Here is a 16342-nt window from a genome sequence, read left to right on the forward strand (position 1 = left end):
TGAGGGTTGCGATCCATTGCTGGACACGGAAAAAAAAACAAAAGACAAAAAAAAAAAGTAAAAATTAAAAAAATAACGGTGATGGTGATATGCATGGGCTCTGGGGCCAGGCCGCCAGGGTTTGAATCCCAGCTCCACCATGTACCAGCTCTGTGACCTTGGGCAGGTCACTTACCTTCTCTGCTTCTGATTCTTCCTCTGCAAAATGGGGAAAACAATGGTATTTATCTCACTCTTAGAGCTTTAAGGAAGTTATTATGTGTAAAGTGAGATCGTGACAACCCCTAGTACATGGTGGCCACTCAGTAATTGTTAATATTATCTGATTATTCATTTCTCTTGATGTCAGTTTTTCTCATTTATTTATTCAATATTCACCCACTCTTATCTATAAAATGGTTAGGTTGGATGAGTTATTTATTCATTCATTCATTTATTTTACCACCATTTATTGAGCACTGGCTCTATGCCAAGCATAGGGCCAGGCACTGAGATTTTGAAGAGGCTGGAACAGTCCCTCCCTGGTCTGATGAAAATCTGAGTCTCTAAAATTCTGTCATCTTCAAACTCTTCCCCAAAGTGGAAAAAACTAGTGTGTTTCCTTCATGGTTCTCAGGTCAACGGTTTACTCTGTTTCTCAGGAAGAGCAGCCTTTTTGACATTTTGGCAGACCCAGAGCATGGGTTTAAAATCAGGCACTCAGCCTACGGGTTCCCACTCGGCCCCTGACCTATTGACCTTAAGTCAGTCATTTCAGTTTGTATCTCAAATTAAAATAGTAGTCTTGCTCTGTGCAAAAAATCCAAACCATGCTGAGGAAATCAGAAAGGAAAGTGTTCTGTGCCTCGTTGGCCCTTGGCAGATCCCTGTCCCCAGAGAGGACCAGTTAAATTGGAGAATATTCTTTCAAGCTCTTTGTTTATATGTAAACATATGTTGCACACACATGTGATCATACAACACAGAGTATTCTGAAGTCTGCTTTTTTTATTCCTCAACCACACATGGAGGCATCTCTACGAAAATACACATAGATTCATCAGTTGCATTGTGTTCCATGGGTGTACTATAATTTAATTAATTAATTAAGTTCATCCTTTACTGGTGGATGTTAAGGTGGCTTCTAGTTTTCTACTTACTCTTAAAAGATAATAATCCCTATGCCAATATGATTGAGTACTTCTACAAGGGTTTTTGTGGGTTAAATTCTTGGAAGTGAAATTTCTGGGTCAAAGGTGAAGGACATTTTATCATTTGTAAGCTTTGTTTGCAAGTAACAGATTCCTTCCTCAGAATGGGTAGCTCACAGGAATGGGTATCTCAGAATTGTTATCCCACATGGAAAATGAGGCAAGGCAGTTAATTTTGGGGGTCAGACTTGTCATTAAACACCTTCGGTCTTTCTGCCTTTTTGCTCTGCCATCCCCAGTATGTTCATCTTATTACACCTGGCACACAGTGGCAGAAAAGGGGATTCTTTTATCCATACCATTTTAAGTGAGAAAAAACCGTTCCCAGAAGCCCCTTCCCTTACTTCCCTTCCTTTCTCATTGGCCAGGATGATGTCACATGCCCTTGCCTAAGCCAATCACTGGCAAGGAAAAAGGACTGTTATGATTGGCTTAGCCCAGTAAAGGTTCACCCGAGTTCCTGGGAGAGGATTAATATTGAGGCTGTGCCGGGAAGGAAGAAGAGAAACCAGCTGCTGGGTAGACAGACACCAGGGCCTGCCTTGCTCGTTTTGGTAGATGTTGCTAAATAGCTTCACAAAGATGCTTCCAGTGCACATGCTCAGCGTAGGTGCAGCGTTCAGGAGTGCCCATTTCTCCACCGTTGCCAGCCAGGGTTTCTTCTCACCTTGGTCTCATGGGTGAAAAGTGGCATCTTGTTTTAACGTGTGGTTCTTTTATTAGTGCACTTGAGTATCTTTTCTTAGTGATTTATATTTCTTGTGAATTTCCTGTTTATGTTCTTTGCCCATCTTTCTAAGTAATAATAACGATCATAAAATAATAATAGTTAATATTAATTAAATTCTTATCATGTGTCAGACATCTCATTTAACCTTCACAACAGTCCTATAGAGTAGGTATTATTATTCTTGTTTTAGACATGAGGGAAGTGAAACACCGAGAAATTGAGCAACTTGTGTGAAGTTATTAAGGAAGGGACGTTGGATTTGAACCCAGGTACACACCTGGGTATGCAGTGGTACTGTGCTGACTCATTGAGGGAACTGTTTCTTGTTGGTTCCTTAATTCCTGTATTTTTAGGAAGAGCCCATTTGAGTCAGGTCCAGTATGAAATTCCTAAGTTATAAGAACCTGGAGTTGGGGCTGAGGGGACTGCTTGGCCTGGCAGTGGGATCCTGGACCCGTGTGGGCCTCAGCTTCTTCCTTGGACTTTTTTCTTTCAAAAGAAATGAAGCTGGTCTGGAGGTTTATTTGGCACACATGCTCCTTGCTCTTCTGCCACGTGCCCTCTCTGAGTCAGGCCCAACACACCCTCAAGAAGCTCACCTCCTTCTTCAGATGAGAACAAATGACCTTTCAACCACTGTATTAGTTTGCTTGGGCTGCCATAAAAAAAAATACCATAGGGCCGGCCCCGTGGCGCACTCGGGAGAGTGCAGCGCTGGGAGCGCAGCGCCGCTCCGGCCGCGGGTTCGGATCCTATATAGGGATGCCGGTGTGCTCACTGGCTGAGCACCGGTCACGAAAAAGACAAAAAAAAAAAAAAATACCATAGACTGGGCACTTTAAACAACAGAAATTTATTTTCTCACAGTTCTAGAGGCTGTAAGTTCTATACCAAGTTTCATTTTCTGGTAAGGGCTCTTTTCCTGGCTTACAAACCTCACTGTGTTCTCACATAGCCTTCCTCAGTGCATACATAAGGGGAGAGAGAGAAAGAGCAAGTTCTCTGGTGTGTTTTTAAGAAAACTAATCCTATTGAATCAGGGCCCTACCCTATGACCTCATTTAACCTTCATTACCTCCTTATAGGTCCTGTCTCTAAATACAGTCAATGGGGATTAGAGCTTCAGCATATGAATTTTGGGAGGACACAAATATTCAGTCTACAGTATTCCACCCCGGCCCCACAAAGGTCATGTCCTTACTGCATACGAAATACATTCATTCCATCCCAACAGCCCCAAGAGTCTTAACTCATTCCAGCATCAACTCTAAAATCCAAAGTCTTATCTGAATGTCACCTTAATCAGATATGGGTGAGACTCAAGAAACAGTTCATCCTAAGGCAAAATCCCTCTCTAGCTGCAAACCTGTGAAACCAGACAAGTTACATACTTCCAAAATACAATGGTGGGACAGGCATGGAATAGACATTCCCATTCCAAAAGCAAGAAATCAAAGAACGGAGGCGTAATGGGTCCCAAGCAAGTCCAAAACCTAGCAGTGAAAATTCTTTTAGATTTTAAGGCTTGAGAGTAATCTTAGGGCCAGCCCATGGCTCACTTGGGAGAGTGTGGTGCCGATAATATCAAGGCCACAGGTTCAGATTCCTATATAGGGATGGCCGGTTAGCTCACTTGGGAGAGTGTGGTGCCGATAATATCAAGGCCACAGGTTCAGATTCCTATATAGGGATGGCCGGTTAGCTCACTTGGGAGAGCGTGGTGCTGACAACACCAAGTCAAGGTGTTTAAGATCCCCTTTCCGGTCATCTTAAAAAAAAAGAGAGAATAATCCTCTTTGGCTTGATTGTCCTCCTTCTGGGACCACTAGGGTAGCAGTGTCACCCCCACAACTCTATGGGGTAGCCCTGCCCCCAAGGCTCTACTGGGTGATCCTGTTTCCAAGGCTCTGGGTGGTAGTCCGGCCTGTTGAAATGGAGGTGGTAGCCCAGTCCTGATGATCTCTGAATGACTTTTGGGGTTATTCTTCCCTTTTCTTGAAGGATAAAGCATGTTCACAGCCAAATAGCTATATGGCCCTGTCCTGCAGAATCTCAGAGATCCAACAGCCCTCGTTCATTTTGCCCTGCTTTCTCTTTCCCCTTTAGTTCAAACTGGCAGTGTCTCTGCTGGTATAATACCATCTCTATTCCTGGCTTCTGCTAAAATGATTGGTTGGATTCCTGGTTCACACCCACACTAATCTCCTTATTAAATGGTTGTTCAGCCACACCCTTAGTGTTCCCTTCAGAGTACACTTTCTAGTTTTTTTTGCAATATGGATAGGCTGAGAATTTTCCAAGTTTTCAAGTTCTGTTTTCCTTTTTGTGTAAGAATTCCTTCTTCAATGCTATCTCTCCTCTCAAATTTTATTAAAAGCAGTAAGGAGGACCCATGCTGAAACTTTGATACTTTACCTGGAAATATCCTCTGTTAGATATTCAATTTTGTTGCTTACAAGTTTTACCATCCACAAAACACTAGGACACAGGGGCTGGCCCGTGGCTCACTTGGGAGAGTGTGGTGCTGATAACACCAAGGCCACGGGTTCGGATCCCATATAGGGGTGGCCGGTTCGCTCACTGGCTGAGCATGGTGCTGACAACACCAAGTCAAGGGTTAAGATCCCCTTACCGGTCATCTTTTAAAAAAACAACAAAACAAAACAAACAAAAAAAAAACACTAGGACACAATCAGCCAAGTTCTTTGCCACATTATAACAAGGACTGACTTTCTTCCAGTTTCCAACAACGTGTTACTTGTTTCCATCTGAAACTTCACCAGAATCACCTTTAACAACCATATTTGTACCAACAGTCCCTTCACAGCAATGTAGGATTTTTCTAGCATGTACCTCAAAATGTCTTCAGCCTCTACCCATCACCTAATTCCAAAGCCACTTCTACATTTTTAGGCGTTTTTGAATAATAGCACCCTATTTCTTGGTACACAATCTGTATTAGTCTTCCAAAGCTGCTGTAACAAAATGCCAGATCAGAGCTCCATTCTTATGACCTAATTTAATCTTAATTACCAGCATATAGGCCCCATCTCCAATATAGGGGTTAGGGCTCCAACATATGAATTTGGGGGGTGGAAAGATACAGACATTCAGTCCATAAACATTAAGACTTTCCTTCCTGGAGGAGGGCTATTGAGGAGGGGAAAGGTCAGGTCTTGGGGCCCTTGCTCTCCTGGCACATTGTTTATTGGGTTGCCTGATGCCTATCTCCCCAGTTCCTTTGAACCCAGGTTCCAGGCTCACTGTGTGACCTTAAACAATTTTCTTAGCCTCTTGAAGTACTATTTTCCAGCCTGATGGGATTGAAGTGAGATTTAAATAATTCTCAGCTATTTAATGAGAACTTATTTTCATGTAGGGCAAAGCCAGATATACAGCTGCCCTTTTGTTCAGAACCTCATGTGGCCCCTTGCCCTACTTACAAAACCTCTGTGTACGTCTTCCCTGCTAATCTCTCTGACCTTCCCGTTTACCATTCTCCCTACTGCCCACTTCACCTCATCCACACTAGCCTCCTTGCTCTTCTCCAAGTACACCAATTAGGCGCCTACCTTAGGACTTTGTACTCACTGTTCCCTCTGCCTGGAACACTTTTCCCCAACACACCGCACAGACCTCTATTCAGATTTCAAAGAGACCCTCCCTGACTACCCTATATATTTATAACACCCTGTCACTGTGTCTCATTTTTTCTTCCTTGTGTGTATCCTTTTTGTATTACATTATATATTTAATTTGTTTTTTGTGCCTCTTCCACTAGAACATAGGCTCAAAAGAGAAACTTTGTCAACTTTGTTAATTACTAAATCCCCAGCAGGCCTAGAACATGTAGAGTATTTCTTAAGTGCTCACTTCCTGAATGAATGAATGGGTGGGTGGATGCCTCTAGTGAAGCTCCTGTTTCCTCATATTGTAACTATGTCCCTAGAGTTTGGTTTCCCTACTAGATGGTGAGTGCTTTGGGGGCAGGGATTTTGTACCCAGATCAGGGTTGAAAGTGCTCACTTGTGTTTAACAAATGAGTGTGTTGAGGGGAGGAATGTGGTTTCCCCCAGCTTACAGAGGGTTACTGTCTTTGTGGCCTATGTGGCTTTTTTTCTGCCAGGCCATGTGCTTTATACCTTCCCTGCCCCTCTATCCCAGCCACAAGAGTGGCTTAGATCACTCCAAGGGCTGCATGGTGTGGCTCTGCATCTGGCTTTGACTGATCATGCCCAGACACAGAAAGCAAACTACCGGGTACCTGCTAAGTGCAAGGCCCTGGGATAGAGGAGCAGGAAAGGTATAAAACACACAGTCTAGAAGGAAGGAAACCACATAGGCCACAGGACAGTAACCCTCTGTGAGCTGGGAGAAAATGGGGAAACCATATTCACCCCCTCAACTCACTCTACTCAGTTCATTGTCTATCTACCCCCGTGCCCCACAGCACAGTGCCTAGCACTAAGTAGGAAAATCATAAATGTTGGTTGAACTGAATGAAATTCTCCTGTTCTGGGTCTGTCTTTGCCCTTGACACAGAGGAGACTAAATCAGCCATGTGGTTGGGGGAGTCAGAAAATCTTCTGGAAGGAGGGGACCTGGAAGGTGGGTGTGGCAGTTCCCTTCCTCTAGAGCTCCCATCCTCTCCTTGTTACCTGGGCTCTGCCCCTCCAGGCCCCACTCTACATCCTGGGTCCCAGTCAGACTTGAGCCTCTGACTTGCCGTTACTTAGTATCACTGTGACTTTTAGCAGTTGTCATACTCTCATGGGGGAGGGTGTCTGTGAGCCCCAGGCCTAAGGGCACGTGTGCATCCCTGGGCACCCCATGTTTCCTCACGGCAGACGTCACGCACTGTGCGATCCTTCTTTAAAGCACCATCAGGGCCCAGGGAGTCTTCTCAATCCAGCCCCTCCTTTGGGACAGCCCCTGGCAGCCTCGACAAGCCTGGCGTTGTTCTAGTTAAGATGAAATCTATTTGGCAGCCCTGGTCTGGGGCCTTTACACTCAACAGAATGACTCTCTAGTGGTCCATATATAGACCCTGGGGACAGGAAATTGGAAGAAGCATGATATTTTTGTACAGGAGCCTCCCCAATATCATACTACAGAGACATCTGCCTTTTTTGGGGGGTGAGCAGTCACAGAAACACAGGCTCAGGTGACAGCAATTTTGCTGAGTGGTTCTGCCTCTCCTGTGCCTCTGAGGACGGACAGCAGCAGTGTCTTTTCTGACCCAAAGTCAGTTGTTCGGGTTGTCCCCTCTTGCTGACTGTGGACCAGGTGACCTCTCTGAGCCTCACATTCCTCACCTCTGAAATGTGGGTGAAGCACAGCCCAGCCCCCAGGGTCATCAGTTGGATGGTATGAAATGTGGGAGATGACAGTGACTTCCTAAACCATCACCTGTAGCCCTCCAGGAGGCCTCTCCTCCCTGACACCAAGAAACCAACCCCTATTTACCCTCCAAAGCCCAGTTCAAATGTTGCCATCTTTAAGGAGCTTCCCCTCTGTGCTTCTTCCCAGCCTCTGTTTACTACAGAAGTCTGGTTTGGGCTCAAGCTGTTGGGATATCTGTGTGTGTGGGGGCAGGAGCCCCAGCTTTCTCATCTGCATATAGCAAATTGAATGTCCGGCATAGGAATTCTGATGTACTTACTTTTTTTTTTTTTTTTAAAGATGACCGGTAAGGGGATCTTAACCCTTGACTTGGTGTTGTCAGCACCACGCTCACCCAGTGAGCTAACCGGCCATCCCTATATGGGATCCGAACCTGTGGCCTTGGTGTTATCAGCACCACACTCTCCCGAGTGAGCCACAGGCTGGCCCCTGATGTACTTACTAATAGCCATCGTTTGTTAAGGTTTTTGGACCAGGCCCTGGAATGAGGACCTCCTATGTGTTAATCCTGCCAGCGGGCACTGTTTCCCTTCCTCGTTTTACAAAAAGGGAAACTGCAGCCCAGGAGGTAGAGTAACCTGCTTAGGGTCACACAGCCAGTCAGTCAAGGAGGTCAGAGAGGTGGATAAATGGCCGGGCTGCGTGAGGAACATTCATACCTCCTGGAGCAGGAAACGTTTATCCCTTGGCATCAGATTCAGACTTTTTGGGAATTACTGCTCGGGTGGTTGTGGTCAATGATTGTAACTGTTAAGTCCGCTCAGACTTCAGGGCTGGAAGACGGACATGGAAACATTTCTCTCTGACTGCGGTGGTTTTCTGAGAGAACCATGGGCTGAGCAGGGCTTTGAGGGGGTAATAGGGCCATTGCTCCCTCATGGTGGAAGCCAGTATAGATGTGGGAGGAATTTTGATCAGTCAAAGGTAAAGAGAGTCATCAGAGGCTCTAGATGGGGAAGGACAGGGTCTGGTCTGTGGATGTGAACGACCCCCATGCCGTCTTTGGGGGGCAGGGAGGAGGCTGGTCCAGTCTGGGGATAGGTGACATGGCCAGGCAGTGGAGAAAGTGGAGGCTGGCTTGTGACCCAGGTCAAAATAGCGGGGCTTGGTGACCATCGGCCATGGCCGTGCCCTGTGGTTCCGGTGGTCAGGCCCGCAGGGGGCTTCTCCCCTCCTGCATCTTCCCCGACTGGTGCTAGGCCACACTATGCAGTACCTGGTGTACCCTGTCTCACCTGCTGGATTAGCAGCTCTTCCAGGGCAAGGGCTGGGTCTGACCCGTCGTGGCTCCCCAGGCTCCTGGTAAACATCAGATGAATGAGTGCACTTGGGAATGATCCCAGTTGAAGGGATCAGGAGAGACTTGGTGGACGAGGCAGGCTTTGAAGCATGGATTGAATTTCACTCACAGGACGGGGAGGAGCTTGGCTGCCTAGGTGGAAGGACCCGCAAGAACAAAGGCCAGGAGGCAGGAAAACCACCGGTGGCCTGTTGTGGCTGGGGGCCTGGAGTGGTGCATGAGGATGGAGAGACCAGCTGAGAGGCCTGCTTGCCAAGGGCCAGCAGCCCACAGCCATCACTGCAGGCCTCCTGCACAAGGACAGGATCGAAGTGGTTGTGTCTGTCCCAGGAAACACTGGCAGGGCAAGAGGGAGGAGCAGCGTTGGATGACATGTTTTGCCACAGTTGTTGACTGTTGTCTGTGCCAGGTGCTCTGCACATGTTGTCCCCTGAGCCCTCATGACAGCCAGTGTGCAGCAGCTGCCATTAGCCCATTTTCCCCCTCAGGAGATGGAGAGCCAAAGTCACATAGAAAGTGTGAACGCTGGGATTCACACCCAGGTCTCAGTCCACAGCCCTGACCTCGAGGGCAAGCATGTGATGTGGGCATGTGTCAATGCCTCATAAATACAAGGACTGGATTATCTGCCAGCCTGAAAGCTCCCTGAGGGCAGCCCAGCATGGGCCTCTTGTGGTCTGAACGGTGAGGACTGGCCAATGGCTGGTGGGCTGTGGAGGGAGGGAGGAAGCTGGGGCTGGGATGGCCCCCAGGTCCAGAGGCCTTCCTTGGGCCAGGCTTCACGTCCTGGCTGGGCACAGATGAGATATACGCACTGTGGCCATCTGTTGCCTGGCATCCTCCCTGAGCAGCCATCACCAGAGGTTACCAACGATGCACAGGTGGGGTGAAAGGAGGCGTGTCCTGGGTTCAAATCCTGCCTCAGCCACATGCCAGCTCATGACGTGGGCTCCCCAAGCTTCGGTGTCCTCCTTAGTAAAATGAGGATGAAATGACACCCAGCCTACAACACTGTTGAAAGAGTCAACAAGATCCTTATGCGATGTATGTGGTCAGGTGTGTGGTGCTCTATTGTCACTGTAATCATTGGCCATCATTTTGCATTTTCTGTGTCACTTCTCCCTGGCAGCAGCACAGATTAGTGAGTTTGATGGTAAAACAAGGTTTTTCCCTTGAACTTGAGAGTGTCCCATGCAGTATTGTAGCCCAAGCCATGTGTGGGAAAGGGCAGGTGGCCTCCTTGTGGCTCCTTGGCCACTGAGAGCACCACCCACACAAACTCGGAGTCCAGTGGGATGTGGGCATGGAGGCAGTGGTGTGGTCTGAGTCAGATTGTCTGCGTAGACCCTGACACAAGTCATTGTCCTCAGGGGCCCCTCCCCACCTGTGGAAGGGGGTGAGAGTAGGCGTGAAAGAGCACCCACCTACGTGGCCACACAGTGGGGTGAGGGGACAGAGACCCGGGCCCTGCGGACTGACAGATGGACTTGCTTTCTCCCCCAGAGACTGATGGAGAGGCAGAAACGGAAGGCGGACATCGAGAAGGGGCTGCAGTTTATTCAGTAAGCATGTGGCTGGGCAGGCCAGGCAGGGGCGGGTCCTTCCAAAGCCACACAGTCCCCAGTTCTCCCTTTTCTTTCTCCCTAAGTCTTTGCTGTTCAGGCCCTGTGTGCATTGGGGTGTGGGAAGGTGGGATGGGCTAGGAGGGGGCTGGCATGGCAGGGGCCTCGAACTCCACAAGCATGCATGCCCCCTGACACTGGTTACCCTTCAGTCTTGTGCAGTACGTCATTCTACCCTTACCCTCTACATTTGCACATACACTCCCATTAATTCTCTTCTAACAAATCAATAGTCCTCACTTACTGAGCGCTTATTATCTCTCAGGCTCCATGCGGGGTCTTTTACATCCAGCATCTTTTTAATCTTTACAACAGTCTAGTAAAATAGGTGGCCTTATTTCTGCTCGGAGAGGCTCAGAGAGATTAAGAAACTTGCTTAAGGTCACACAGCTATTGAGTGACAGTATTTTAACCCAGGTCTGCCTGAATCCAAACCCCAGGTTTCTTTCTATTATATGCCTCCCAGCACCCTCATGCCATGTTTGTGTTTTCATTTTTTTCTTTACACGCAAAATTATTATTGTTGTTGTTGTTTTGCACAGCTGGCCAGTACAGGGATCCGAACCCGTGACCTTGGTGTTATAAGGCTGCATTCTTTTTTTTTTTTTGGTCCTTTTTGAGACCGGCCGCACCACGCTCAGCCAGTGAGCTCTGTGAGCGCACTGGCCATCCCTATATAGGATCCGAACCCGCGGCGGGAGCGCTGCTGCGCTCCCAGCACCTCACTCTCCGGAGTGCGCCACGGGCTCGGCCCTATAAGGCTGCAATCTAACCAACTAAGTTAAACAGCCAGCCTCAGGCAAAATATTTTTACTAACCTTTTTCTTTTATCTCTCCTAAATAGATCCTCAGAGGCACACGATGGTAATGGTGTACAGGTTTCATAGCCCCACTCTTGCTCCTTGCCTCTGATGCTGACCTGCTGTGTGACCTTGGGCAGGTCTCTGCCCCACTCTGACTGTCTGTTTTCCCCCTCCGTGAAATGAGGGATCAGGAGACAAACCACAGCTTCCTTTCAAACTCAGCCATTTAGGCTGACAGGTGTGCCTCGGTTCTCCTGGGCTGATGCTTTCTCCCATACCGAGCTGATCTTACTTAGCCCCACCGGAGACGAGAAGGAGCCCAGACCCCACGTAATTTGTTGAGTCTGGCAGGAGGAGTTGACAAGCTCTGAGCGTGCCTGGCATTGGCTGGGGCGTGTGTGTTTTGTGGGAGTGGACAGGAGAAGGGCAGACACTGCCAAGCTAGGGAGGCCTGAGGGGGACTCCTGGTGCCTCCTGTGGGCTGCAGTCACAGATTTGGCTGGGTGAGGGTGAGGTCATTCCCAAGGCCCAGTTTAGGCGTTCATTTCTTGACAGTGCTCGTGCCATTTCCTGCCACTCCTGTCCCCACCATTCCTGCTACAGGAGCCCCTGTGCTGTCCCCTCTCCTGGAGTTGAGCTGCAGCTAGGCCTCCATCGGTCCTGGCTTGGCCAGAGTCTGATTTGCCTCTTTTTGCCCTTTTCCAGCCCTGGGGGCCTCCTAGGCCCAACCTTGGCTTCTCCACCCACCCCCTCATGTAACTTAGAAAGGATTTGGAATGCCTGCCCTCCTTGTGGGGGGGCTGATTTCTTAGGCAGAGGATGGCTGGCGGGAGCTAGGTCTGGAGCTGGAGTTGGTCTGCTCTTTTTTTAAAAAAAAATATGACCAGTAAGGGGATCTCAACCCTTGACTTGGTGTTGTCAGCACCACGCTCTCCCAAGTGAGCCAACCGGCCATCCCTATGTGGGATCCGAACCCGTGGCCTTGGTGTTATCAGCACCGCACTCTCCCGAGTGAACCACGGGCCGGCCCCCTTGGTCTGCTCTTTCTCAGCATCTGCACCTGGGAAAGCCTGGCTGTCAGGACCTGGGCAGAATGCACGGCCTTCCATCAGAAACAGGAGGCCGGCTTGGCGATGATTTAGGGAGTAAACTGCTGTCCACTCACCCCAATCCACAAGATGATGTCTCAGGTCTGAGTTGGAGGAGCCTACTCATGGCATGACCTCTGGCCAGCAGCTCTGGCTCCTGGGGTCTCTGTGAGGCTGGGACCCCTGGGCTCAGCCAGACCTTGTTTGTTTCCCTCTCTTTTCCTTCTAGGTCAACACTACCCCTAAAGCAAGAAGAATATGAAGTGAGTGTCAGCTTCTGGGCTGAGTGAAGGTGAAGGGCGGGGGTGTCCAGGGGAGAGGGTCATGGGGGCTGGTGCCAGGGAGGGGGCTGGATGAAGAAGACCCCTGAGTTCCCTATACACCCTGCCCTCGACAGGCCTTTCTGCTCAAGCTGGTGCAGAATCTGTTTGCTGAAGGCAATGATTTGTTCCGGGAGAAGGACTATAAGCAGGCCCTTGTGCAGTACATGGAGGGGCTGAATGTGGCTGACTACGCTGCCTCTGACCAGGTGGCCCTGCCCCGGGAGCTGCTTTGCAAGCTGCATGTCAACAGGGCTGCCTGCTACTTCACCATGGTGAGCCCCACACCCTGCCTTCCTCTCATCCACCCCTGCCCTGGTCCCCATGTCCCCCTGGATGCCCAGCTGAAGCTGGCCTGTACCCCAGTAAGCCTATAGGATCAGGGCTGGCCTCCCCCTCCTCCTCCTATCTGAATTGCACAACCTATTCTGTGGCTCTCAATCCTAGCTGCACTGCAGGCTCACCTGGAGGGCTCATAAAAGTACTGATGCGTAATGAAAAGTGTTAACAGAAAACATACTGATGTCCTAGCCCCTTCCCAGGTAAATTAAGTTATACCCTGGGAATCTGGGAGTCTGACTTCTCCTGCTCCTCTCTCCTGGCCTCTCCCGCCCTCAACCTCCTCACTGTATCTCTCCAGACTTCCAGTCTCTTCCTCCTCCTCCTCTCCCCTGTCCTGCTTGCCCGGACTCAGTCATTTATCAGATCCTGTGGGAGGCTCTGCTGTAAGCTCTCCAGAGGATCCAGCAACACCTCTGCAGTCCAGGGTGGACTCTTCTGGATAAGTGAGTCTCCAGATGCCTGAGAGGTTAACCCTTCATGCTGTTCTGTACACAGAGCTGCCTTCAAGGTTCCGCCTCTTCTCAGAGGTGTCATTGTTACTGTGAGCTCATGATGTTCTGCACTGGAGGCAGCTATGGAAGTAGACATGCTCATTGCTGTAGCACCTGCAGCCCTGATCGGAGTCTGAACAGCAGAGCACTTCCTGCCTTCCCTGCTGGACCTCTTGAGCCCATCCCCGACCCCAGCCTCCAGTTCCTCCAGCTCTGCAGGCAACAGAGGCTGCTGTTCAGTCCTAGGTGGGCCAGGAGGCCTGGGCGAGGGAGGGTAACAGGCACTGAGCAGTGGGCCGCCGGCTTCTCTCTCACAGGGACTGTACGAGAAAGCGCTGGAGGACAGCGAGAAGGCGCTGGGGCTGGACGGTGAGAGCATCCGGGCACTGTTCCGCAAGGCACGTGCCCTCAACGAGCTGGGACGCCACAAGGAGGCCTATGAGTGCAGCAGCCGCTGCTCCCTTGCCCTACCCCACGTGAGTGTGCTCTGCATCCTCGAAGGCCGCCTCCTGGTCCAGGCTGCACACCCTCTGTGCCGCCTCGCTCGGGCCAAGCCACCACACCTTTCTGAGCCTCAGTTTCCCTCTCCGTGGCAGACACTGACATGCACACTAGTGAACATCTCTCAGCTCTGACTGTGCGGGCACTGCTAAAAATGCCTTGTGTGGATTAATTTACTTAACGCTTGCAACAACCCTAGGAGGTAGATACTGTTATTATCCACATTCTATTTTTTGTTTTGGTTTGGTTTTTTTGGCAGCTGGCCGGTACAGGGCGAACCCTGGATCATGATGTTATCAGCACCACACTCTAACCAATTGAGATAACTGGCCAGTCTGAATTATCCCCGCTTTAAAGATGAGGAGACTGGAAGCATGGAGATGAAGAAACTTACTCAAGATCACAACAGCTAGGGTGCGGCAGAGCTAAGATCTGAACCCAGGAAGTGTGACTCCAGAATCAGTGCTCTTAACCTCTGCCATCTGAGTACAGGGTTGCCATGAGGATTAAAAAGGGTGCCACCTGTGCTGGGGTCCTGATGTTGGGGCTGTCACTGGATGGGGAAGAGACAATAGAAAATGACTAAAGACAGCCTGTGAGGCAGCCCTGGCCTGGTCACAGGTGGACACATGTCTCCCTCCGCATTTATTTATCCACTTAACAAGTATTTACTAAATGCCCACACAGTGCCCAGATCTGTGCCTTCAGGGACCCACGGCCTACTGGAGACAAATGGAAATAGCTCTGGGGTCTAGACCTGGCTCCACCCCTGACCCCCAGCATGATCTTGGGCAAAAAGCACATCCTATCTCTGCACATTTGCTCCACATCTATAAAATGCCCTCTCTGATTTATCCCTGAAATGATGGCATAAAAGGGCTTGGAGAAGGGTAAATGCCCAAGAAGGGCAGAGAGGACAGGAGTGGTCAGGAAGCCTCCCTGGGGGAGGTGGGCTTGAGTAGAGCAGGAAGAGGCAAGAAGGATTTGGGTGGACAGAGCGGAGGGCAGGCAGTGTGCACAGTGGTCAAGGATGTTGGTGCTGGAGAGCTGGCCTGTGTTTGGGTTCTAATTTTGGGTTTGCTATGTGACCTTGGCCATGGTTAGCCTCTGTGAACCTGGTTTGCAACCCTGTAAAATGGAGGTGATAATATAACCATGAATCCCAGGGCTGTGCTGAGGATAGAATCAGAAAATCGTACAAGGCAGTTAGCACTATGGCTAGACACAGCCATGTTCAGAACACATTAGCTGTTATTACACTTGTTGCTTATTTTTCTTGCTTCCCAATTCAGTTTACTTCACAATTAAGAGCCTTTCTCCAACCAGCCACCAAAAAAAAGAACCTTTCTTTATGACAGTGGTCCCCTGATGTCCACAGCAGGTCCATATCCAGGTCCCTCTGGGTGCTCATGAGGAGGGCAGGGCAGCTTTGGTCCCCACCACAGGTCAGGAAGCCAGTACCCAGTGAGCACTAGTAAACTACCCAAGTGAAGTGCCCAGATTAAGGCCTCCTGACTGTGCATTAGGGAATTCCCTTTTTTTTTTTTTTCCTTTTTTTGTCTTTTTTCGTGTCCGGCAACGGATCGCAACCCTCAGTGTCGCCCCCGTACCGGACCGGGACCGGCAACGGGATCGCAACCCTCGGCGTTGCCCCCATGCCTCGCTCAGCCAGTGAGCGGGAACCGGTCTGTATGTGGGATCCGAACCCTCGGCTGGAGCGCCACCACGCTTCTCAAGCGGCGCACTGTAGCAGTGTGCCACCAGGCCGGCCCCGGGAATTCCCCTTTTTCCAGTCTTTTTTGGACAAATACTGACTGAGCCCCTGCTCCATGTGGGCACTGGGGACCAGAGGTGACTCAGACCCAGGCCCCAGCCTCCAGGAGCTCATCAGGAAGTATGAGATGGACAAATGCCCAGGATGTTATGGCAGCCCCCTTGCCCCATTGTGGCCCAGACCAGTTTTAGTCACCCATTTGTTTGTCTGCTGACTATCTTCCTTTTCAGACTGTAATCCCCCTGAGGCCTGGGCCCCCACCATCGGCCCTGTTCACTGTGGGACCCCTGGCCCTTTGCTCGTGCCGGGCACATGGTGCAGGCTCAGTAATACAGTGTTGGCAGGGACAGGAGGGATGGGTACTTCACACGCCCTTGCTCCTTTGGGCCTCATAACAACCCTGTGCATGATCCACACGTCCTCACTTGCCAAGAGTCCCAAGACATTGGCGATAGAAGTGAGTTGTAGAACAGTAGGTATAATATGATCCCACTTATATACAAAAAAGAAAGAGAAAATCCCCACCAGACAATCCTCAGGATTCTTTATAGGTCTGTATGCATGTATTCCTAGAAAAGATCTGTAAGGAAACATGTGAGACCTGCAAGTGTGGTTCCTTCTGGGGAGGAGCCTCAGGTGAGGCTGGGGTGGATCCAGGGAGCACTGGCTCTCTCTGCAGCATTTCAGCCTTCTAGAGTGACACCATTACTTGATGAATTTTTTTTTTTTTTTTTTTTTTTTTTTTTTTTTCCGTGTCCGGCAACGGATCGCAACCCTC

The 16342-nt window shown here is 49.7% G+C and overlaps 1 protein-coding gene across 3 annotated transcripts in view; it reads left to right on the top strand.

Moving 5' to 3' along the window:
• ZC3H7B (zinc finger CCCH-type containing 7B) overlaps positions 1–16342 on the top strand; it is a 50440-nt gene that overhangs the window by 10811 nt on the left and 23287 nt on the right. For 2 of the 3 annotated variants that reach the window (XM_008574095.1, XM_008574102.1), the window contains exons 1-2: positions 12556–12731; positions 13607–13765. In XM_008574095.1, coding sequence (XP_008572317.1) covers positions 12624–12731; positions 13607–13765 — 267 coding nt within the window. In that variant the 5' untranslated portion in view covers positions 12556–12623. Of the gene's footprint in view, positions 1–10126; positions 10186–12365; positions 12400–12533; positions 12732–13606; positions 13766–16342 lie in introns of those variants that run through there. The other variant, XM_008574109.1, reaches the window with a different exon arrangement.

The sequence above is a fragment of the Galeopterus variegatus genome, unplaced genomic scaffold (genome assembly GCF_000696425.1).
Source record: "Galeopterus variegatus unplaced genomic scaffold, G_variegatus-3.0.2 Scaffold55, whole genome shotgun sequence".
In the NCBI taxonomy this organism is placed as follows: Eukaryota; Metazoa; Chordata; class Mammalia; order Dermoptera; family Cynocephalidae; genus Galeopterus; species Galeopterus variegatus.